General features: G+C 40.8%; 1 protein-coding gene and 1 pseudogene across 2 annotated transcripts; both read left to right on the plus strand.

The window, feature by feature from the left end:
• The first annotated feature begins 3 nt into the window (after positions 1–3).
• Positions 4–4,062, plus strand: LOC309540684 (cardiolipin synthase (CMP-forming)-like; annotated as a pseudogene). The gene is made up of 2 exons (XR_014224547.1): positions 4–39; positions 1,745–4,062. The product of XR_014224547.1 is annotated as a cardiolipin synthase (CMP-forming)-like (transcript).
• Positions 66–19,474, plus strand: ABCE1 (ATP binding cassette subfamily E member 1). Its single transcript, XM_082237670.1, has 18 exons — positions 66–212; positions 5,673–5,848; positions 6,204–6,289; positions 6,904–7,001; positions 7,661–7,778; positions 9,427–9,564; positions 10,938–11,007; positions 11,906–12,002; positions 13,441–13,530; positions 14,243–14,364; positions 15,258–15,479; positions 16,796–16,855; positions 16,945–17,003; positions 17,109–17,219; positions 17,310–17,452; positions 17,591–17,713; positions 18,764–18,875; positions 18,996–19,474. Exons 2-18 carry the CDS (start codon positions 5,746–5,748, stop codon positions 19,041–19,043), a joined length of 1,800 nt encoding a protein of 599 aa, XP_082093796.1. The 5' UTR covers positions 66–212; positions 5,673–5,745; the 3' UTR covers positions 19,044–19,474.
• Positions 19,475–19,936: the final 462 nt, after the last annotated feature.

Raw genomic sequence — 19,936 nt, forward strand, 5'->3', positions numbered from 1 at the left:
ACGGCGGCGCGTAGCTCGCCCACAGGCCGCATCTCTATGGTAAGCGGCGCCAGCTCCTCCTTTTAGGGTGGCGGCCATTTTGGCCGGGTGGCAGCCGGAGCACGTTGTCTCCGAGCCCAGCTGCGAGCCCCGGAGGGGGCCCTTCGCAGCTTCCCCGTTTCCCTCCGTCCCGGACGGGAGGCCTCCCCTTCTCCCCCCCCCTTCGCTTCTTGGTAAGTAAAAGCTGCCGGAGAGCGATAACTTGGCGGTCACCCGCTCCTCCTCTGGGCAAGTGGGGCCGCTTGAGCGGCTGGAGATAAGGCGGGCTGGGCCGCGCGGGTTCCCGGCCGGCGTCGGCTGTATGAGGAACACGCAGGGCCCCGCCGGCCCTTCCAGCTGCCGAGTAGGCAGGGCAGGCTCCAGCCTCCGGGGGCCTTTCCTTCCCCCATAGTTCTTCGCCATCTCCACCGGTTGTCGAGCCCCTTGGTTCTCCCCGAGCCTCCATAATGATTTCGGCTCCTTTTTTCCCCACGCAGAGGCCTTTCTTTGGGGGGCTGGGGGGCTTCCACGCTTTGGAAAGGGAAAATGGTTTTTTGGGGGGGCAGGTTGGCTCCAGCTAAATAGACCCTCCTGGTGAGAAAGGTTAAAACAGTGGTCGACTGTCAAAAGGTGTTAAAATTACTCTTATTTTTCCTCTTGCATGAGCCGCTCTGGTAAGCTTGTCATAAATCAAGACCTTCCCCGCCCCCCCCATTGTTGGCAGTATCCTCCATCTCCTGTTAAATTTAGTGTCGGTGGCCCTCCATACATATATACGTAAAGAGAGAGAGAGCGTTCCAGTCCCTTGGTTTTTAATCTTCTGAGATGTAAGGCCACGTCTGTGCCATGCATTCAAAGCACTGCTGTGGCATTTTAGCAGCCCTGACTTCCCACAAAGAATCTTGGGAGCTGTAGTTTTTTTCAGGGTGTGGAGAGCCCTTAGGACATCCCATATTCCCCTGACAGAGCTCCTAGGAAAGAGGAGTCGCTTGTTAAACCACTTTGGAAAATGTAGCTCTATGAGGGAACAGGCATTTTGTGACAACTCTCAGTATCCACAGCAAACTACGGTTCCCGTGTTTATTTAAGGGAAGCCATGACTGCTGAAGTTTATAGTACTTTAAATGTATGGTGTGGCAGTAGTATTGACATGAGTAGACTAGTGTCTCTTTTTAACAAAGTTAGTTGAGATGGATAAATTGGTCTTCTACTGGAAAATTTGACATGCTGCTGCTGTCTAAAGTTGGTAGAAGGCTATTTATTACACAGAATCATACAATTGTAGGGTTGGAAGGTACCATAAAAATGTGCACTTTCTTTATCCCCCCCCCTGCATTAAGTAATGGCTTGGTTAAGGATGGTCCCTCTATGGCAGTGGTGTCCAAACTTTTTTCAAAGAGGGCCAGATTTGATGAAGTGAAGGGCCGTGAGGGCCGACCAAAGTTGTTGAGGTTTTCTTAGGATTTTACCCCAGGAAATAAGCTGCCACAGGGACCAGATTAAACTGACCAGTGGGCCGGACATGCTTGCTCTGTGGTTTTCCATTGTGGATTTTAGGATGATTAGTTGAACTCTGTGTACATGTAGGAGTTGCCTTTTTAAAGTTAAAATAGGTGTGTTCGTGTTCGTCTGTTGGAGCCGAAGTGAGAGAGATAAGGTACCTTAAAGGTTAACCATTTTTATTGCTAACAGCTGCTTAAAAATATTCTCACTCATGTTTGTTCAGTCACATCAGGCAGTTCTGAAGGACCTAGAAGTCAAAACGCATTGAGAATTATATCATTTCTTATGACAATAATTATGGAAAGTGGTCTACGAAAAACGCTGTACAGAAATAGAAATCCCAACTGAGGTACAAAAACAGGATCTCTGCACTGGGGAGAACTTGGCTTATAGCTGGAGCTTTGCTTCCTTTTCCTGTGTCAGCAGTTCTCTTTGCCAGAAAGACCAGCTTCTTAAATAGCTTATTATTATTGCTATATCAAAGCTCTCACAGCATATTTCACTCTCTCGCAGCATATGCTAGTCACTTTTCTCTTTCCTGGCCCTCATGAGGAAAAACCGATTATCTTTAAATGAAAAGAGGGGGGTGGAGATTACAGTGGCAGAAAGTGGCCTTTCTTTGCATTCCTACAGGGTGGAGCTTTTTGGTCTAACTACTGGCCAACTATAATATCAAGTAGAATACCAGCAAACATGACCCCTGTTCAGAATTAACATAATTTGATGCCTGCAGCTGGGGCCTCCTGAGGGGCGCGGGCCCAAGCAAAGCCTCCAGCGCCAGATTCCTCTCCCAGGTGCCACTTGTGGCTGCCGCCTACCCTCCCCTGCTGCTGCACCCACTGGGCTCCTGGCAGCTGCTCACCTCAGCCTGGACCAGGCAGCCACGATGCAAGTGAGCCAGCTACAGGGTCGGAGGTGGCCCCATGGGTGGCCCACAGAAAACTCAGAACATGGTGCCGGGAGAGCAAGGCCTTCCCATGGATATGCCAAACTATTAAAACTCTTGGACAATTTCTGATTTTCTCTCAGTGGCAAGGATTGGTCTGGCATCAGTTTTTGGCTACTTGATTGTTGATTGTTAAAGAAAATTTAAGTATTGCATTGGGTGTATTTACTCTGGCTGGAATAACAGATTTGTTGGATGGCTTTATTGCACGAAACTGGGCCAACCAAAAATCTGCTTTAGGAAGTGCCCTGGACCCTCTGGCTGATAAAGTTGTTGTCAGCGTCCTGTACATTAGCCTGACTCGTGCAAATCTTATTCCAGTTCCTCTTACATCTATGATAATTTTAAGGGACATTGCATTAATTGCTGTTTTTTATGTGCAATACAGAACTGTTCCTCCACTAAGAACACTTAGATATTTTAATCCATGTTATGCCACTGCTCAGTTAAAGCCAACATTTATCAGCAAGATGAACACAGTAGTACAGCTCTTAGTGGCAGCTTCTTTAGCAGCTCCTGTTTTCAATTATGTGGACAGTATCTTCAGACCTTATGGTGCATCACAGCTTTCACAGTGACAGCATCTGCTTACAGTTACTAACTGGTCGAAAAACAGTTTAGGTGCTAAACAGCAACTGAAGGATCTCAAGAGTGAGTTGCTGACTTTCTATTTGGTTTGTGTTGGGATGGCATTGCCTGCATAATATTTGGACTATGGATAAATAACACTTCTTTTGATAGCTTTGTCTCAGTGGAAATCATGTCTTCACATTGAAGCTAATCAGAAGTTAAAATGAAGATTTGATCATGTAAATATGCTTAATTTTCAATGCACTTTTTCAATTTCTTGCAAATAAAATATGTTTTACCTTAAAGCAATTTTTAAAAAAGAATTACAGTAACATAATTGAAGTAATAGTGTTTTTCTGCCACACTGAGGCATTTGCTGTGTAGGTAGAAGGTTGGGTTGTCTGTTTTAAAGGCAAGTCTGTTATATATGTAATATGATGAGGATGGCCAACTTTGTTTTTACAGTGACCATTCTGTTTTCCAGACTGTGGTCCAAGGTATTCTGCTGTGCAAACAGCTTTATTATAGGGCCTACCTAGCAATAAGAATTTTCCAGTAATAGAGAACATGCACTGGGGTGTAGCATTCTGTACAAAGAACACTTTAATGTATTTACATTAAGGATGTGAGAGAAGGAGGATAAGATAGAATATCTTTGTTTATCTGAAAACATTTATCTGAAAGTTGAGGCAGACCCCCAAAACTCCTTATTCCTCTCTGGCTCAGAAGTGTGCTCTTCAGTGGTAAGGTAAATGTACCCCTGCCCATACGGGCCAGTCTTGCCAGACTCTAGGGTTGTGCGCTCATCTCACTCTATAGGCCGGGAGCCAGCGCTGTCCGCAGACACTTCTGGGTCACGTGGCCAGCGTGACAAGCTGCATCTGGCGAGCCAGCGCAGCACACGGAACGCCGTTTACCTTCCCGCTGGTAAGCGGTCCCTATTTATCTACTTGCACCCGGGGGTGCTTTCGAACTGCTGGGTTGGCAGGCGCTGGGACCAAACAACGGGAGCGCACCCCCCACCATGCGATCGGCAAGTCCTAGGTGCTGAGGTTTTACCCACAGCGCCACCCGCGTACTTGTCAGTGGTATTTCTTATTTTTTTCATGAAATACTCATTGTCCCATTGGGATTCTATTCCTTAATTTCCTTTCTCTCTGTCTTTCTAATCTTCCATCCTATTTTATTGTTGTATTACTTAATCATGTGTTATATTCATGGTATTCCTATTGTCACATCTGGTCTGTTATGTTTTTGATTATGTAACTACTTCTGTAAAGAGCTTACTCAAAAATATATTTATAAGTATTCATATTGTATTGTTATGCTGAACATACTTAAAGATGTATCCCCTTATCTCGACAGTTACTATTCTGCAGAGTGTACTTTCATGGTATTACCATTTCAATCTCTGGTTGGGCCCAATTTCTAAAGCATTTTTTAAATAAAAGATTTCCCTAGAAAATTGTCTATTCTGCTCACCTAGTTATTGTAATACCTGATTTTCAGGACAGTACACTTGCAGCTAAAGATCATGGCACTAGAAGCATGCTAGTATTTGATTTACCTTATAATTTTGTAGCGTCCAACTCAGAGGTAGGAAGCATAGTTATCGGAGATAATGAGGCAGTTTTGCAGGAGGCAAAAGCACAATGTTCTTGAAGGCAGCATATTCCCAGTCATCTTGCTGTTAAGTCCTTACCAGTTCAAGTGTTAACTTAAATTTGGTTATACATGAAAGTTAATTTATCAATCCATGGTAGTAAAGAAGCTTGTAATATTGGTGGGTGGAGTTGAGCCAGAGACTTGTTTCCATTGCTAGGAGATAATGCCTTTGTCATTCAGTATGTGCCACTAGTTTTTCACAGCATCAAAATGACCCACCAATTACCACAATGAATTTTTAAAGTGGAGAATAAAATTACTGTGGTGTATATAAGCATGCATGAATAAAAAAATGTAAGAGACCTCTTTATGTTTCCTTGGATAAAAATACTTTCCAGAAATAATTTGTCACTTTGCAAGAAAAAGTAATTAGAAGTATGTGTATATATCTATATTTTAATTGCTTTGAGTTTTTTTTTACAGTCAAGCGGTATGTGCATTTTATCGTGTGTATGAATATACACACACATTTCATCAGCTCTGCAGGTTGGTTTTGATATATTTTCTTGACACTTTGTTGAATATAAGTTGAAGTATTAAAATATGGCAGGATAGGTCCTATCTTTGAAATATGCATAAGGAAGGTAACCAGATTTTTCTCTTTCATTGCATTTCTCAGTCTCTGTAGTTTTCCATATAAAAACTGGTATTTCTTCCTTGTCTGTCACAACCAGCTGAATAAATATTGGGAACCTGAGCAGGTTGGGAATCCGTGACCCTCCAAATGCTGTTGGGAGTCTTAACTATTGCTGACTATTGCTCATGCCAGCTGGGGCAGGTGTGAGTTGGAGGGCAACACATTCCCAGTTTCTAGACTTTGCCCACAATGATTGCCTGTCAAAATGAGAACCCATACCTGAGTTTAATGAACATGCTTGATCTTGGACTGCACTTCTTATATCATTGTATAGCATACTCCAATCCTGTGCTTTCTCACTTTTGATTAATCATTCTGTTTGTTTCCACCTAGAACTTGAATTATCCAATTCCATTGTTTTGGAATCTCAAGTCTGTGTTATCTACGTAATTCTAAGTTCATCACAATGGCTGATAAGCTAACAAGAATTGCTATTGTGAGCCATGACAAGTGTAAGCCAAAGAAATGCCGTCAAGAGTGCAAAAAGAGCTGTCCTGTGGTTCGAATGGGTAAGGAACTGAAAACTCTTAATACAAAACTCTGTTAAAATTAAATCAGGTTGAATGTTTCACTTACTGGTTTCTAGACTACAGAGTCAGATTTTTAAGTATCCAGCGTATCTGCCATCTTCAGTAGTTTTTTGGGGGGGTTTTGGAATGTAGGAAAGTACAGTATCATATCAAGAATATGGAGAATTTGGGGCAATCAAAACCATGAAAACTGCATCATGTGGAATTCAAATTCATGACTATTTGAGGTCTAAGTCACAAATTGATGCTACTGCGTGGTTACTAGATCACATTCCATACTAATGCTTTCAATAAGACCTGCGTGTCTAACCTTTTTAATATTCCTTTTCACCAGGGAAGCTGTGCATAGAAGTGACATCACAGTGCAAAATAGCATGGATTTCTGAAACATTGTGCATTGGATGTGGTATTTGCATTAAGGTAAAGATTATGTCTAGTAATAATCATTGAAATCTGTTTAAAACATATGTCACATTAGAGCTGTTTGGACATGGGTGATCTCATCTCCCCATCCCACCTCCATACATTGAGAATTTTGGGCTTGTGTGCTTCGTCTCCGCACGTCCCCTGCCTCCCAGACATTCAAATAAGCATGGCCAGTGACGTACCGTTGTAAACTCTGAAAACCCCACTGTGGCCTGGTTCACACAGTACATTAAACCATAGTTTAATGAGAACAAGCGGTGTGCTGGTAAATGTTGCTGAGATAACATGCTTTGCTGCTCTCACCCACCCACTGCTGCTGGAAAATACGTTGTGGTCTCGCTTGTCTCCCCCCCCCCCACACACTTTTTTTGGGGGGGGGTCCCCTGACAAAGTTCAAGAGGGAAACCAAGGTTTGTTCTTGGTTTGCTTCTCATGGTTTGTATGTAAGTCTAGGTTCAGATGGCAAATCAGACCATGGCTTGTTTCCTGACAACACAGTAGGATAGGGGCAGCAAATACAAGTGAAAAACGGTCTTATTCCAATACTATACTTGGCTTCTGTTTTGTTTATTTGTTGTAACGTAAAGCTTATTTTTTTTGTGTTACAGAAATGTCCTTTTGGAGCCTTGTCCATTGTTAACTTGCCTAGCAACCTGGAGAAAGAAACAACACACAGATACTGTGCCAATGCCTTCAAACTTCACAGGTATCACTCTGCTACAATCCCTGAAAAGATGTTAATATAAATTATTGTCATTATTTGTTAATCACCTTCCACTTTCCTTCAAGGCAATGTACAAAATAAAATAATAACAGCTGTTAAAAAGTTAACAGGGGGGGGGACAGGATTTGAATTTTAAACAATACAAAATGGACACCCATGACAGAGATTTTATTCATCCAGCTGGTAAAGCTTGTCACACACACAAAAAATGTATTCAGTTGTTTCCAGAAAGTGCAGATAGTGGGTGCCTGTCGTATTTTGACAGCTAACATGTTGTGACGCACAGTTTGGAAAGCTCTGGTTTAGAAGAAAGAAGCCATTCCTTCCAAGATAGGAGTATGAGAGAGAGAGTGTATGACTTATGGTGAAAAGTCTTTCCTTCTGAATTACTCTCCTTGGTAAATGTGTCTTGTTTGCCTTTGTAAAGTAATTAAAGGATAGTGTATATAATGTTAAATTCCAGAGCAAATAGAGATCACTTCAGGTATCATTAATTATATTTCCTTATTTTTTGATGAAAATGATGCACATAATGGGATTGAGAGAGGAAAGCATATTGAATTAATACCTAAATTCTGTATTGCTTTAGATAAGGCTGTGTCTGTTTATTGTTGTGTAAAATGTTGGATTACTTTATGAAGGTTGCCTATTCCACGTCCAGGAGAGGTGCTGGGGTTGGTTGGAACCAATGGTATTGGAAAGTCAACTGCCTTGAAAATCTTAGCAGGAAAACAGAAGCCAAACCTTGGAAAATATGATGTATGTATTTTAAATATATGCCAAATGTGATTTCCTAATATCCTTTGAAACTGCATTTTGCAGTTCTTGTGCAAATGAAAACGAGTAGTGCTTGCTAGACTGGCAGCATTACTTTGCCCCAGTAAGTAAAATCTATATAGTCATTTAACCATTAGGAAGTTCACAAATATGTATGCTAAGAGATGTACAAACGTCTTTCACGTGAGGATGTTAACCATCATTTTCCTGTTGGACCAAGAAGTTAACGGGTGGGAAAAGGAGGATGTTGAAAGGACGAGCGTTGTAAAGCAGCAGTGATGACAGGTTTTGCCATAAGCATTTTTCCACTCTATTGCTATTGGTCTTTTTTATTTTATGCATTATTATGCCATTCTGTGTTACAAACACAGAAACATAGGGTGCTGCTTTATACCAAGTCAGACCATCTAACTCAATATTGCTTACACTAACTGGCAACAGCAGTCACGGGTTTCAGGCAGAAGTCTTTTCCCAGCCCTAGCTTAGCTGGAGGTGCAGGGAATTGAACTTTTGCATGCAATGTACCTTTTGACCTTTTGCAGGCAATGCACATGCTCTACTACCAAAATACAGTTCCTATTCCGTTCCCCCTTTCCAGCTGTGAATTCACTTGCATTCACATCCCACATAAACACTTCATGGTTTTTGCCTTGTGTAGTAGTATTTTGTGAAAACTTTAAACCCCAAAGCTTGAATTGATATACCATACTTTGGGGGGGGGGGCGGAATCCTTGCGTAATTAGGAATATCATTTTTATACCTCCATTAAAAGTTTAAAATCCTAGATTTCTGTGACGGAATGCATAAGTAAGCAGTAGGTTCAGACATCTCTATTCTGACTACTTGACCTGATTGATGTTAAAGTTAAGTTTTTGTACAAAAAATGGTTGCCTACAAGTAGATGTCATGACTTGCTAACTGTATTCTATACAAGTTGGATGGGTTAAATTTAGTTCTGCATGATTTGTTTCAAACTAGCTTCTCAAAAATACCACCTGACAATTTCTCTGATGTAAAAAAGAACAGAGCTGTAAGCTGCTGCTGCTACTGCTTTATGAAACACATGATAGACACATTTGTGAGTCACATTACACGATAGCTAATAGTTTAGCATGAATGTGAAGATTACACCTGCTTTTCTTCTCTCCTAGCATGAGTGGGAGTGAAAAGCATAATCCCTAGCTTCCAGTTAAAACTGAACGGGAATTGTGATTTCTTTACTTCTAAACAACCCATGTTCAAAAATAAATCTTGGCATCGCATCATGGCTTATTTGGAGTGCAATAAACCATGATCTCTGGTTCAGACCTAACACTTAGGTCACATATTTTGCTTTATTCCTTACATTAGAGGAATTGAAACAAAATTTTAAAATTCCTGTATCTAGAATTAGAGGAGTTGTGCTTTGTTCCTTCTGCTAGGGGACTAGAAAACAGGAAGCCACTTATACATTCAATGTACAGTGCTTACTACAGACAACTGGGGTGTGATCACAGCCAGTGTTGCTCCAGGAGACCACTTCTCCCTCATGAGCACTTGAAACATTTTCTCAAAATGCCATTCGAAATACTCTTGTCCTTAGACGTGTTTCCATACCTCTCAAGTATTTATTTGAAATGCTTTTGTATAGGATCCTCCTGATTGGCAAGAAATCCTGACTTACTTTCGAGGATCTGAGTTGCAGAACTATTTCACCAAGATCTTGGAAGATGACCTCAAGGCCATCATTAAGCCCCAGTATGTGGACCAGATCCCTAAAGCTGCTAAGGTGAGTAAGCTTGTTGGCTAAGGCTGCAGTCCTAAGTTCCCTTATCTTGGAGTAAACCTCATTGTATTCAGTAGGACTTAGTTCTGAGTAGACATGGCTAGGATTGTGCTGTAAGGTGGGATGGGGGGAAGAAACAGGCCGGTTTTCTGTATGGGGTAAAGGTAAAGGACCCCTGGATGGTTAAAGTCCAGTCAAAGGTGACTATGGGGTGTGGTGCTCATCTTGCTTCAAACCGTGGGAGCCGGTGTTTGGCCACAGACAGCTTTCCAGATCATGTGGCCAGCATGACTAAATGCTTTTGGCACACAGAGGACCGTGATGAGTGCCAGAGCGCACTGAAATGCCGTTTACCTTCCTACCATAGTGGTAATAATAATAATAATAATAAATTTTATTTATATCCCGCCCTCCCCAGCCAAAGCCGGGCTCAGGGCGGCTAACAACAGTCAAATAATCACACAATCTAAAAATATTTCATTATAAAAATTAATTAAATCAAATTGATGGCAACCAATTAAGCAAAGTTCTGTGCAGGTTGCCAGAGGAGGGAGTCAGGCTGCGCCCTGATCAAAGGCCTGGCGGAACAACTCTGTCTTGCAGGCCCTGCGGAAAGATGTCAAGTCCCGCAGGGCCCTAGTCTCTTGTGACAGAGCATTCCACCAGATTGGAGCCGCAGCCAAGAAGGCCCTGGCTCTAGTTGAGGCCAGCCTAACCTCTCTGAGGCCTGGGACCCTGAGGATGTTATTATTTGCAGACCGTAGGTTTCTCTGTGGGGCATACCAGGAGAGGCGGTCCCGTAGGTACGAGGGTCCTAGGCCGTATAGGGCTTTAAAGGTTAAAACCAGCACCTTAAACCTGATCCTGTACTCCACCGGGAGCCAGTGCAGCTGGTATAGTACCGGATGAATGTGATCTCGCAGCGAAGACCCCATAAGGAGTCTCGCCGCGGCATTCTGCACCCGCTGGAGTTTCTGGGTCAGTCTGAAGGGCAGCCCCACGTAGAGCGAGTTACAATAATCCAGTCTGGAGGTGACCGTCGCATGGATCACAGTGGCTAGGTCAGGGCGAGGGATAAGGGGCCAACTGCTTAGCTTGGCGGAGATGAAAAAATGCCGCCTTTGTTATAGCTGTAATCTGCGCCTCCATAGAGAGGGAGGTATCGAAGATTACACCCAAACTACCTATTTATCTACTTGCACTGGTATGCTTTCAAACCGCTAGGTTGGCAGAAGCTGGGACAGCACAATGGAAGCTCACCCCGTTCTGTATGAAAGATATAAGGCAGAGTTTTAGTCAAGAGCAGATTACAATTTTAGTATAGTATCTCATATCGTGGCTTAAGTAAAGTCCTGATTGTCATCTTATTGTGACAGGGAACAGTGGGCACTATATTGGACAGGAAAGATGAAACTGGCACACAGACTATTGTATGTCAGCAGCTTGGTAAGTGATGTTTTTATACAAAGTTTAAAATAATCTGTGTAATTAGTCCTAAAAGCTTTCTGTTTTGTTTTTAAAATTGAAACTTCTTTCATAAACCTTAAACTTTTAAATTCACATTCAGCATGATATTTTTTTAAATTTAAGAATTATAGATTGCTTAGTGCAGAATGGTGATTAATATTAGTTACTTTTGAAATTTTAGGCTTTCTTTGTAAAAGTATAATCATGTGTCTCAGTAATAGGACTTAAGCTAAAAATTGATTGGATCCAGACTAAGTTAGTCATGCTGTAGACCCATTGAAATCAGTTGGACTTAATTGTGAAGAACTTCACTTTTTCCACTGGTATTGATAGTCTGGATCCATCTCATTCACAATAAAATCAATTAATAATACAGTAACCATAAGATAAATGCCACAGAATTACCAAATGAAGGCCCAAATTACAAACACAAGAGGTCATTGAAAAAGGCACGTTTTCACCTTTCTATGAACAGTATGGGAATATGATGGAACCCTATGGGCTAAAGGGTACAAGGAAGAGCAGTAGTCCCTCACCACTGCCTTTCCAGAGCCTACTTTCTAGGAATGAACAAAAACATTTATAAAATATTATGTCTCAAGGTTCATTCCAAAAAGGTCACCCAGAAGGATGCTATAGCTGAAGCCATAGTTGCATCCGCCAACACTTAACTTCATTTGCAGAGGGCATCAGTTCATTTTGGGACTTGTACATGCTGTGCAGTGCACACTGTTGATGCAACCCAGGTTAATGTGTGGAGTTACTTATTGAGATGAATGGTGAAGGTCTTGTGTAGAAACTAATATATTTAATTGTAACCAGTTGACATGTTAGCATATTTTGTATGTACTTGGTTGTGAGAAAAATATATTTGCAGATTTGTCTCATCTGAGGGAAAGGAACGTTGAAGATCTATCAGGAGGAGAACTTCAGAGATTTGCCTGTGCTGTGGTTTGCATTCAAAAAGCTGACATGTATGTAGCAATTTGGCTTTTAATAGTGACTTCAGTAACTTTGCTAATGTTAAAAATATTGTTTGTGACCTGAGTTGTATGCATAATTTTCACTCACTTTGTCATGCAGGCCAGGCATTTCGAAAGTTCAAAATTAGACCTTAATTTTTTCACTTACCTAATTAACTTCACGTCTTTTACTGACTAGGGTTTATAAACTGTGTGAAATCTAGTGTTGTGTAAGTGGAGCTGTCTTTCCTCCCTGCAGCCCATCACAACCACCAAATGTGCTCTGAAGAATCACTTGACATGCCAGAGCAGATCTTGAGGGTTTACAGGAGAGAAGTCCTGTTGTATAACAATACAATGATCATCATCATCATTTGTTATTTATATGCCACCCATCTGGCTGGGTTACCCCAGCCACTCCGGGCTCCTTCCAACAAATGAAAACACAATGAGACATTGAATATTAAAAACTTCCCTAATACAGGGTTGCCTTCAGATATATGAGTAGAAGTCTGTTCCCCTCACGTCCACACCATTGGATACAACCTTGTGATGTTAAGACTGAAGAGTTTCTGAGTTGGCAAGAGTCCATAATAGTCACATGACCATTTCTATTACAAATTATTTTATGCAGCGTTTTGACAAGAGAGTATTCAAATTTTAGCATTCAGCATGCTTTAAACTTGTATTTATAACCATGGAGACCAATCTATTCTGCAGACAACATAGGGGCTGAAATGCTTGCTGTGACTTAACACAAGTGTTCACTTTCTAGCAAGGAAGCTCACGTGGAGTTGTCCATGTGTAACATTGAAAAGACATTTTCCACAACTTACTGGAGGAATTCTTTGAGTGAAACCAGACAGATAACTGGGTCCTCTGTGCTTGCCCAGTGGGTTATCACTGCTTTGTGTGATACTGTGGCAGAAGAACAAGGCACCAAATGCCAGAGCATGGTGGAGGAGGAAGAGGAGGTGGGGCTATTAAGCCTTTGAGAAATGGGACATGGCAACAGAATATTGTATCCTCACCCCTTAGCAGGAGTACTAGTATTCAGGATTCCAGCCTGCCATGCCCTCCAGGGTATTGCAAGCTCTGTAAATGGTTCAAATGGGCCAAGTCATTCCTCTACATAAGACACATTTTCATTTTTCTCTTTACTAACATGACATTTCATCCCTCAAGGTTCATTTCCCATTCACTCGTTTTGAGCTTTTTGCTCCTTTGGGGTTTTAAAAAAGATTTTCTGTACTTCTGCATACCTTTAGGTGCACCTGATGGTGCTGGCATATCCCCCTTGTTTCTCAACAATCCCTTTTTTGGCTCCATTCTTCCTGGTTCTCAGTTCATTATTAGTAGAGAGAAATGGAATTTAGGGAAGGATGGGTGGTCTGTTAAATTTGATGAACATAAAACCTGTCGTCCCCCCTTTTTTCTTTTCTTGGGATAGCTTCATGTTTGATGAGCCCTCCAGCTACCTGGATGTTAAGCAGCGTCTGAAGGCTGCCATTACTATTCGATCTCTAATAAATCCTGACCGGTAAGTAATGTAATTATAAATGGAGGTACTATTACTCAAGCCTCATAATGCTGAATACATGTGATAATTTTCTTATGAGAGATATGTACTTGGAGGCGGGATGTTTAGTATCCTTACTTATAGTTCTTATTGCATGTGTTTAATATTGGTTTACTACGTAAGTTTCCTTCAGACCTGCAGTTAGAAGGTGATGCATAATTAAATTAGTAATAATACTAATTGTTCATAGTATTATCCTGCCCACTAGTGCCTGAATTCATTTCAGGTTTTGTGATTTCAACCAAAACCGATGCCAGTATGCCTTATCTTAAGCACTTACTTAGAGATGCAGAGTCTCAGGATGCTACTGTTTGTTTGTAGTTTTAATGTAGAAATAATAGGGGTGGACATTGCTTGCTCCTGGAGAATATCCCATTTACATCTATTATTTTCTGATTTAAATGTCTCTTTCTGTTTCTCTTTCTACTTTTGTAATTTATTGGGTAAAGTGGAGAATAAGCTGAAACTGACATTTTTTGACTTTCATATCTTAGTAAAATAATGGCAACCAGATTTGCAATATTTACAATTTTGCTTTAAATGCACTATGAAATGGTACCATGTACGTATAATACCATGTACTAGCAGAAAAATTTCATGCTGTCATATTTTTGCTTGAATCTAAAAACAGAAGAAAATTAATTCAACTGTCTTTTTGTTTTTGTTTTTTCAGGTATATTATTGTTGTGGAACATGACCTGAGCGTGCTTGATTATTTGTCTGACTTCATCTGCTGCTTATATGGTGTGCCAAGTGCTTATGGTGTTGTCACTATGCCTTTTAGTGTAAGAGAAGGTAACTATATTTTAAATCAACTTTCTCTTCTTCCTCAATTATGTGTTCTTCCTACAAAATAGTTATGTGTGATGTAAACAATTTGACATCTTTAGTGTACATGGGTGTTTTTTTTATAAATACTTCCTAAATGCTCTCAGGCATATCATACTTAAAAAGTAGGTCACATTAGACAAATTACTGAGCTGGGTTAGCTCTTGCCCTTACCAATCTATAGTTATTTCTATCTATATAGTTCTATTCACTTCATTTCTCATCTGTTTCATCTCAGTACCATGAAAGTAATATGACATGCATTTCCAGGAGAAGAGCAGACCCTGAGTACCCCTAAATAGAGCTGAGTCCTATTTTTGGGTTGTCTGTGTCAGGAGCTCATCCTACACTCGAGTAGGACCCTGGCAGAGACACATGCCCAACTGGCATGTTCTCTCCCTCCTGGTCGATCGTTCGGGAGCTTGCATTAGCTTTCTTCAGCCCGAACATCACAGCAACCGATGCCAACAGACATCAGCAAACTTAGGAATCCGCAGAGTTTGTGCAGTTGCGTGACAGAACTCAGCATTTTAGCTAATCTACTTTATTTACATATAAACACAAATGGAGCACTGCAACATGGCTCCCTCCCTCTCTAGCATCAGGCAGCAAAGATAGAAAGAACAAAGGACAATAGTCCCACTTCACGGAACACAGTAACACAAACATCCTGTCTCTGTCACTTCCCACTCTGTGGAGTCAAAACATATACCGTCATGTGAAAGACAACAATCCCTTGACTGCAGTCATAGAGCAGGAATTCTAACAGTCTGCTGTTTTGTCATGTTGGTGATTTATCTTTTGATAATCCTATGCCTGGTTTAGGTGCTCTTTACTAATGATGATTTGTCTTCTTACAGGGATAAACATTTTCTTGGATGGCTATGTACCAACAGAAAACCTAAGGTTCCGAGATGCGTCTCTTGTTTTTAAGGTGGCAGAGACAGCTAACGAAGAAGAGGTCAAGAAGATGTGTATGTATAAATATCCCGGAATGAGAAAAAAGATGGGGGAATTTGAGCTGTCAATCGTTGCTGGAGAATTCACTGACTCTGAAATAATGGTGATGCTGGGAGAAAATGGTGAGTGTATTTCAACCGGAGAATTCATTGTGAATTCTGTTTTTCAGGGGTTAGGTCCAAAGGCTGTGTCAGAATGAAAGGATATTACTTGCTTATCCCAGTTGGTAAAGTTGGGGCACATCCAATTTTGTATTTACGCTTCTGAATCCAAATTGATGCAAATAGAGGACATAGCAAAACTCTCCAGGAACAGCATTTGGTTGTTTCCTGGCCTCATCCAAATTAATTGCAATATTTTAAACCATTTTTAAAATGTTTCAAATGTCTCAATGGATGCTAGCAAAAGAAATGAATAGACTGAAAACCATCATTTAAAAATGAACAGCAAGTGGCTAGTGTCCCCCCACTTGGATCAAGATGTAAGCAGCTTCTCTTATTTTCTGCTAGTTTCACTACTTTGTAAACTTTGACACTTACCTGCAGGAAGATAGTCGCACTATACATGTATGAAATACCTTTCTTCAACCAAGCATGGACTCAGTTCTCTAAAGTTTTGATTGAACACAAGGGAACAGGTGGTCTCTATAAGTCTTTCATGGGCCCAGAAACCGATTTATGACTTTTAAAGTAAAAAATCCATCGCAGTAGAACTGGGCCTGGAAGAGAACTGAGAGCTTGTGCACCTTGTGGCCAGCTGCTGTTAAATGACAGTCAAATCAACTGCATTCCACACCAACTGAGCCTTCTTACCATCCTGCATATTGGCCCCGTGTAGAACACATAGCAATAGATTAGGAATGCTACATCAGTTCGTAATAAACATGCAAGTAAAAACAACACTGAACCCGGGTTTTTAAAAAGGGATTTATTAGTATTCTGCTCTTAGTAAAAAAATTTAGTGCAGCAGTGATGGAAACATTTGTACATCATGGTGCACTATAGTTATATTTTACCCTGATTGCATCCATTAGTGCCAGAGGTGGGGTACAAACCATGATCTCCAGCTTAGTGATACACCCAAACCTGGAGATCATGGTTTGTTTTGTTCCAGACAAACTTCAGCATAGATTCTGGTTTATGGAACAAGAACCATAAACTCCAGTTTGGATGTAACATTTCGCCACAGATTGTGGTTTTCTCCCCTGTACTTGTGGAGATGAGGGAACTGGTTACAGTTGGTACTTTCATGATAAAACATGAACTATAGTTTACTGAAACAAGCAAACTGGACCTATATGGTGCCTTTAGATCTCTATAAACAGTACTGTTCCCCAAAGCTTTGCCAATTTTATTATATGCAGATTTATGTTTTTAAAGACTAGCCATAAACTACACTTTGCTAATTTTGATTATATATATATTTTTTAATCTTACAGGAACTGGAAAAACGACGTTCATTCGCATGCTTGCTGGGAGACTGACACCTGATGATAAAAGTAATGTTTTGTGTATTTATTTAACATATCATTTAAAACTTTAATTTTGTTTGTTATTACTGTGACTACATATGATGTTTCTCTTACAGGTGAAGTACCAGTTTTAAATGTTAGTTATAAGCCACAGAAGATTAGTCCTAAGTCTACTGTAAGTGTTTGTTTCACATTTTTACTTTCTAAGCAATAGTAACGGCAATGTCAGAGTAAGAATGAGGGGAACTGGACTAAGCAAAGTGTAAACTTATTTTGATAGGGAAGTGTACGTCAGCTACTTCATGAAAAGATTCGAGATGCCTATACACACCCCCAGTTTGTGACTGATGTAATGAAACCTCTACAGATTGAAAATATCATTGATCAAGAGGTATTTATCTCCCATGTGATACCATGTTTTGTAATTAATGGGTCCCTTCCCTCTTACACCAAGTGAATTTTTTAATATTGCTTCAACCAGGTGCAAACATTGTCTGGTGGTGAATTGCAGCGGGTTGCTCTTGCCCTCTGTCTTGGCAAGCCAGCTGATGTCTACTTGATTGATGAACCTTCTGCATACCTAGACTCAGAACAACGTCTGATGGCGGCTAGAGTTGTCAAACGGTAAGCAGGGTAGTGGATAGGGAAAGAGGGGTGCATGTTTGCAAGGTTTCATTTGATATTTGAAGGTAGTTTAACTATTTTAAAAAAAAAACATTTTAAAAATTGCAAAAGCCTCATTGATTTTCCCTTCCATTTCAGTTTCATTCTCCATGCTAAAAAAACTGCCTTTGTGGTAGAGCACGACTTCATCATGGCTACCTACCTTGCAGATCGTGTCATTGTCTTTGATGGCATTCCATCCAGGTGCACAGTGGCAAACAGGTAATGTACAGCGGGGGGGGGGGATATTGTAGTGCAGTTTTGATGCTTATGTTCCTATGGCGACAGGATCTGCTTCTGCATTTGGATCCTTCTACAGTGGTACCTCAGGTTAAGAACTTAATTCATTCCGGAGGTACGTTCTTAATCTGAAACTGTTCTGAACATGAGACACCACTTTAGCTAATGGGGCTCCCGCTGCCGCCACACCACTGCTGGGCAATTTCTGTTCTCATCCTGAAGCAAAGTTCTTAACCCGAGGTACTATTTCTGGGTTTACAGAGTCTGTAGCCTGAAGCGTCTGTAACCCGAGGTACCACTGTACTTTGTGCTATTGAGCTATTTGCTATTTGCTCAATCCCTGTGGTATTCATGTTGGCTTCATGTTGATGTGATATTATTGCATGGAATTGTTGTGAAGCAATCAGAGTAAGGGCAGTACATCCTGGCACTGGAGTCTTGTAGGTTTTTTAAAAATTGGCAACTCCCAGCAGCAGGAAGCACAATCAACACCCATGGTAAGGTCTCCACATACTTCACCTCATTCAAGTCTCTCCCATCTTTACAACCTGTGAATAGTATAGCAAAAGGGATGGCATTTTAGCCTGATACTAGTGCAAATACAGAACTTGGATTAGAAATGTTGTGTTTACTGGGTGAACGAGCATATCAGTTTATGCGGGAATCATAAAATTGTAGGGTTGGGACTTAGCCCCCAGCAATTCAAGAATCTCAACACGTGGTCCCCCTTCCAATTTGAAACTATGATGGACCCTTGTTAGCTTTGCAAATGTACTAGCAGTTTTATTGCTGCACCACTAGGGAACCAATATTACAAAGGTGGAAAGGGAGTAATGCTAATAAGGGATGTGATTTAAGAGGCCAAGATGATTTCCTAGTGCATTCTGTTCCTAGCAAAAGTAAATAAAAAGAGGACCCTTTAACGGAAGTGCAGGAAAAGGAGCTTGCACTCTTGCCTCTGGAGACTATGCAGGTTTATAAGACCATTAAAAGCACCTTTGGGAAAGTAATATATATCTGCTTTCTTCACAGTCCTCAAACTCTTTTGGCTGGCATGAATAAGTTCTTGTCTCAGCTTGAGATTACTTTCAGAAGAGATCCAAACAATTACAGACCAAGAATAAACAAACTCAATTCAATCAAGGTAAGAATTCTAAGCTTTCTTCAAATCTGTCATACAAGAAAAAAATGTATGCTGGATGACCAAGCAGGGGTAAGGTTTCTAATGGTGTTTTTTTTTTTTTTCCTCTTCTTCTTCTAACAGGATGTGGAACAGAAGAAAAGTGGGAACTACTTTTTCTTGGATGATTAAATGAAAAATTGATCATCAGTTTATAAGAATGAAAACTTTGTTATATGAAATGCAATCAGGTTTTAAAATATTTCTCATTCCAGAGGTTAAAATAGAATGTTACTGTCATGTAACATCTCCTGCCCAGTAGCAGTGTCAGAGCACCTCTTTTTGTGCCTGCCAAGGCTATCTTTTGATGTAATATTTCAAAGCAGAGACAGCTGAAGTGACCATACCAAGATACAATGTACTTTTTTCCACAATGGGGATATTTTGGTTCAAACCTAACTTATTAATGTACCAAACGCTGACAGGTTTCCAATTTTAAGTCTTTGAGCTGTTTTCTGTACAAGATGGTTTACAAAAAAGTCAAGATATAGAAATTGCTTATTTTAAAAGATTGACTCTCTGTAAATGAGGGTTTCATAAATAAATGTCATCTAAATCTACAATTGTTGTTTGAATCAGATTGTAAACATGCATAGTCCTTGACAGGCAAGATCACTCACGAGTTGTTAGTCTGGTTTCTCCCTTGAGGTTCTGCGAGTAATGCATTAAACTAATTCCAGTATATAAGTCACTGTAATGAGAAAACGCCATCCTGAACGTTAGTCTGCCTAGTCCCTATTTGATCCCTCTACCTTGGGATTACGGAGCTGGTGCACATGTACTTGCTTTCATGTTTAAAAGTTCACAGCAGAGAGCCCTATAGGGTTCTGCAAGGCCCCTGTAATTGTGTCTTAATGCATGTTATATTGACACAGCTAGTGCACCAATAGGGGGGAAGTCAAACTATTGGAGTGTTACAGCACTTGCTGTGGCTGGAGACCAATGCAGGAGAGAAATGTTTTGTTGAAGCTGGGGGCAGTTGAAGGCATCCATTTCCGCTGTTACATGTGCACCATTACGTTTCT

This window comes from Podarcis vaucheri, assembly GCF_965113315.1.
Source record: "Podarcis vaucheri genome assembly, chromosome: 9".
NCBI classification, from domain to species: Eukaryota; Metazoa; Chordata; class Lepidosauria; order Squamata; family Lacertidae; genus Podarcis; species Podarcis vaucheri.

What these genes read in the sequence shown, in the direction of transcription:
- ABCE1 (XM_082237670.1), top strand. Translation starts at nt 5,746, where the DNA reads ATGGCTGATAAGCTAACAAGAATTGCTATTGTGAGCCATGACAAGTGT. An exon ending in GATGTGGTATTTGCATTAAG is followed by an intron (nt 6,290 to 6,903) that starts GTAAAGATTATG and finishes TTTGTGTTACAG; the next exon opens with AAATGTCCTTTTGGAGCCTT. An exon ending in AGGTGCACAGTGGCAAACAG is followed by an intron (nt 17,714 to 18,763) that starts GTAATGTACAGC and finishes CTTTCTTCACAG; the next exon opens with TCCTCAAACTCTTTTGGCTG.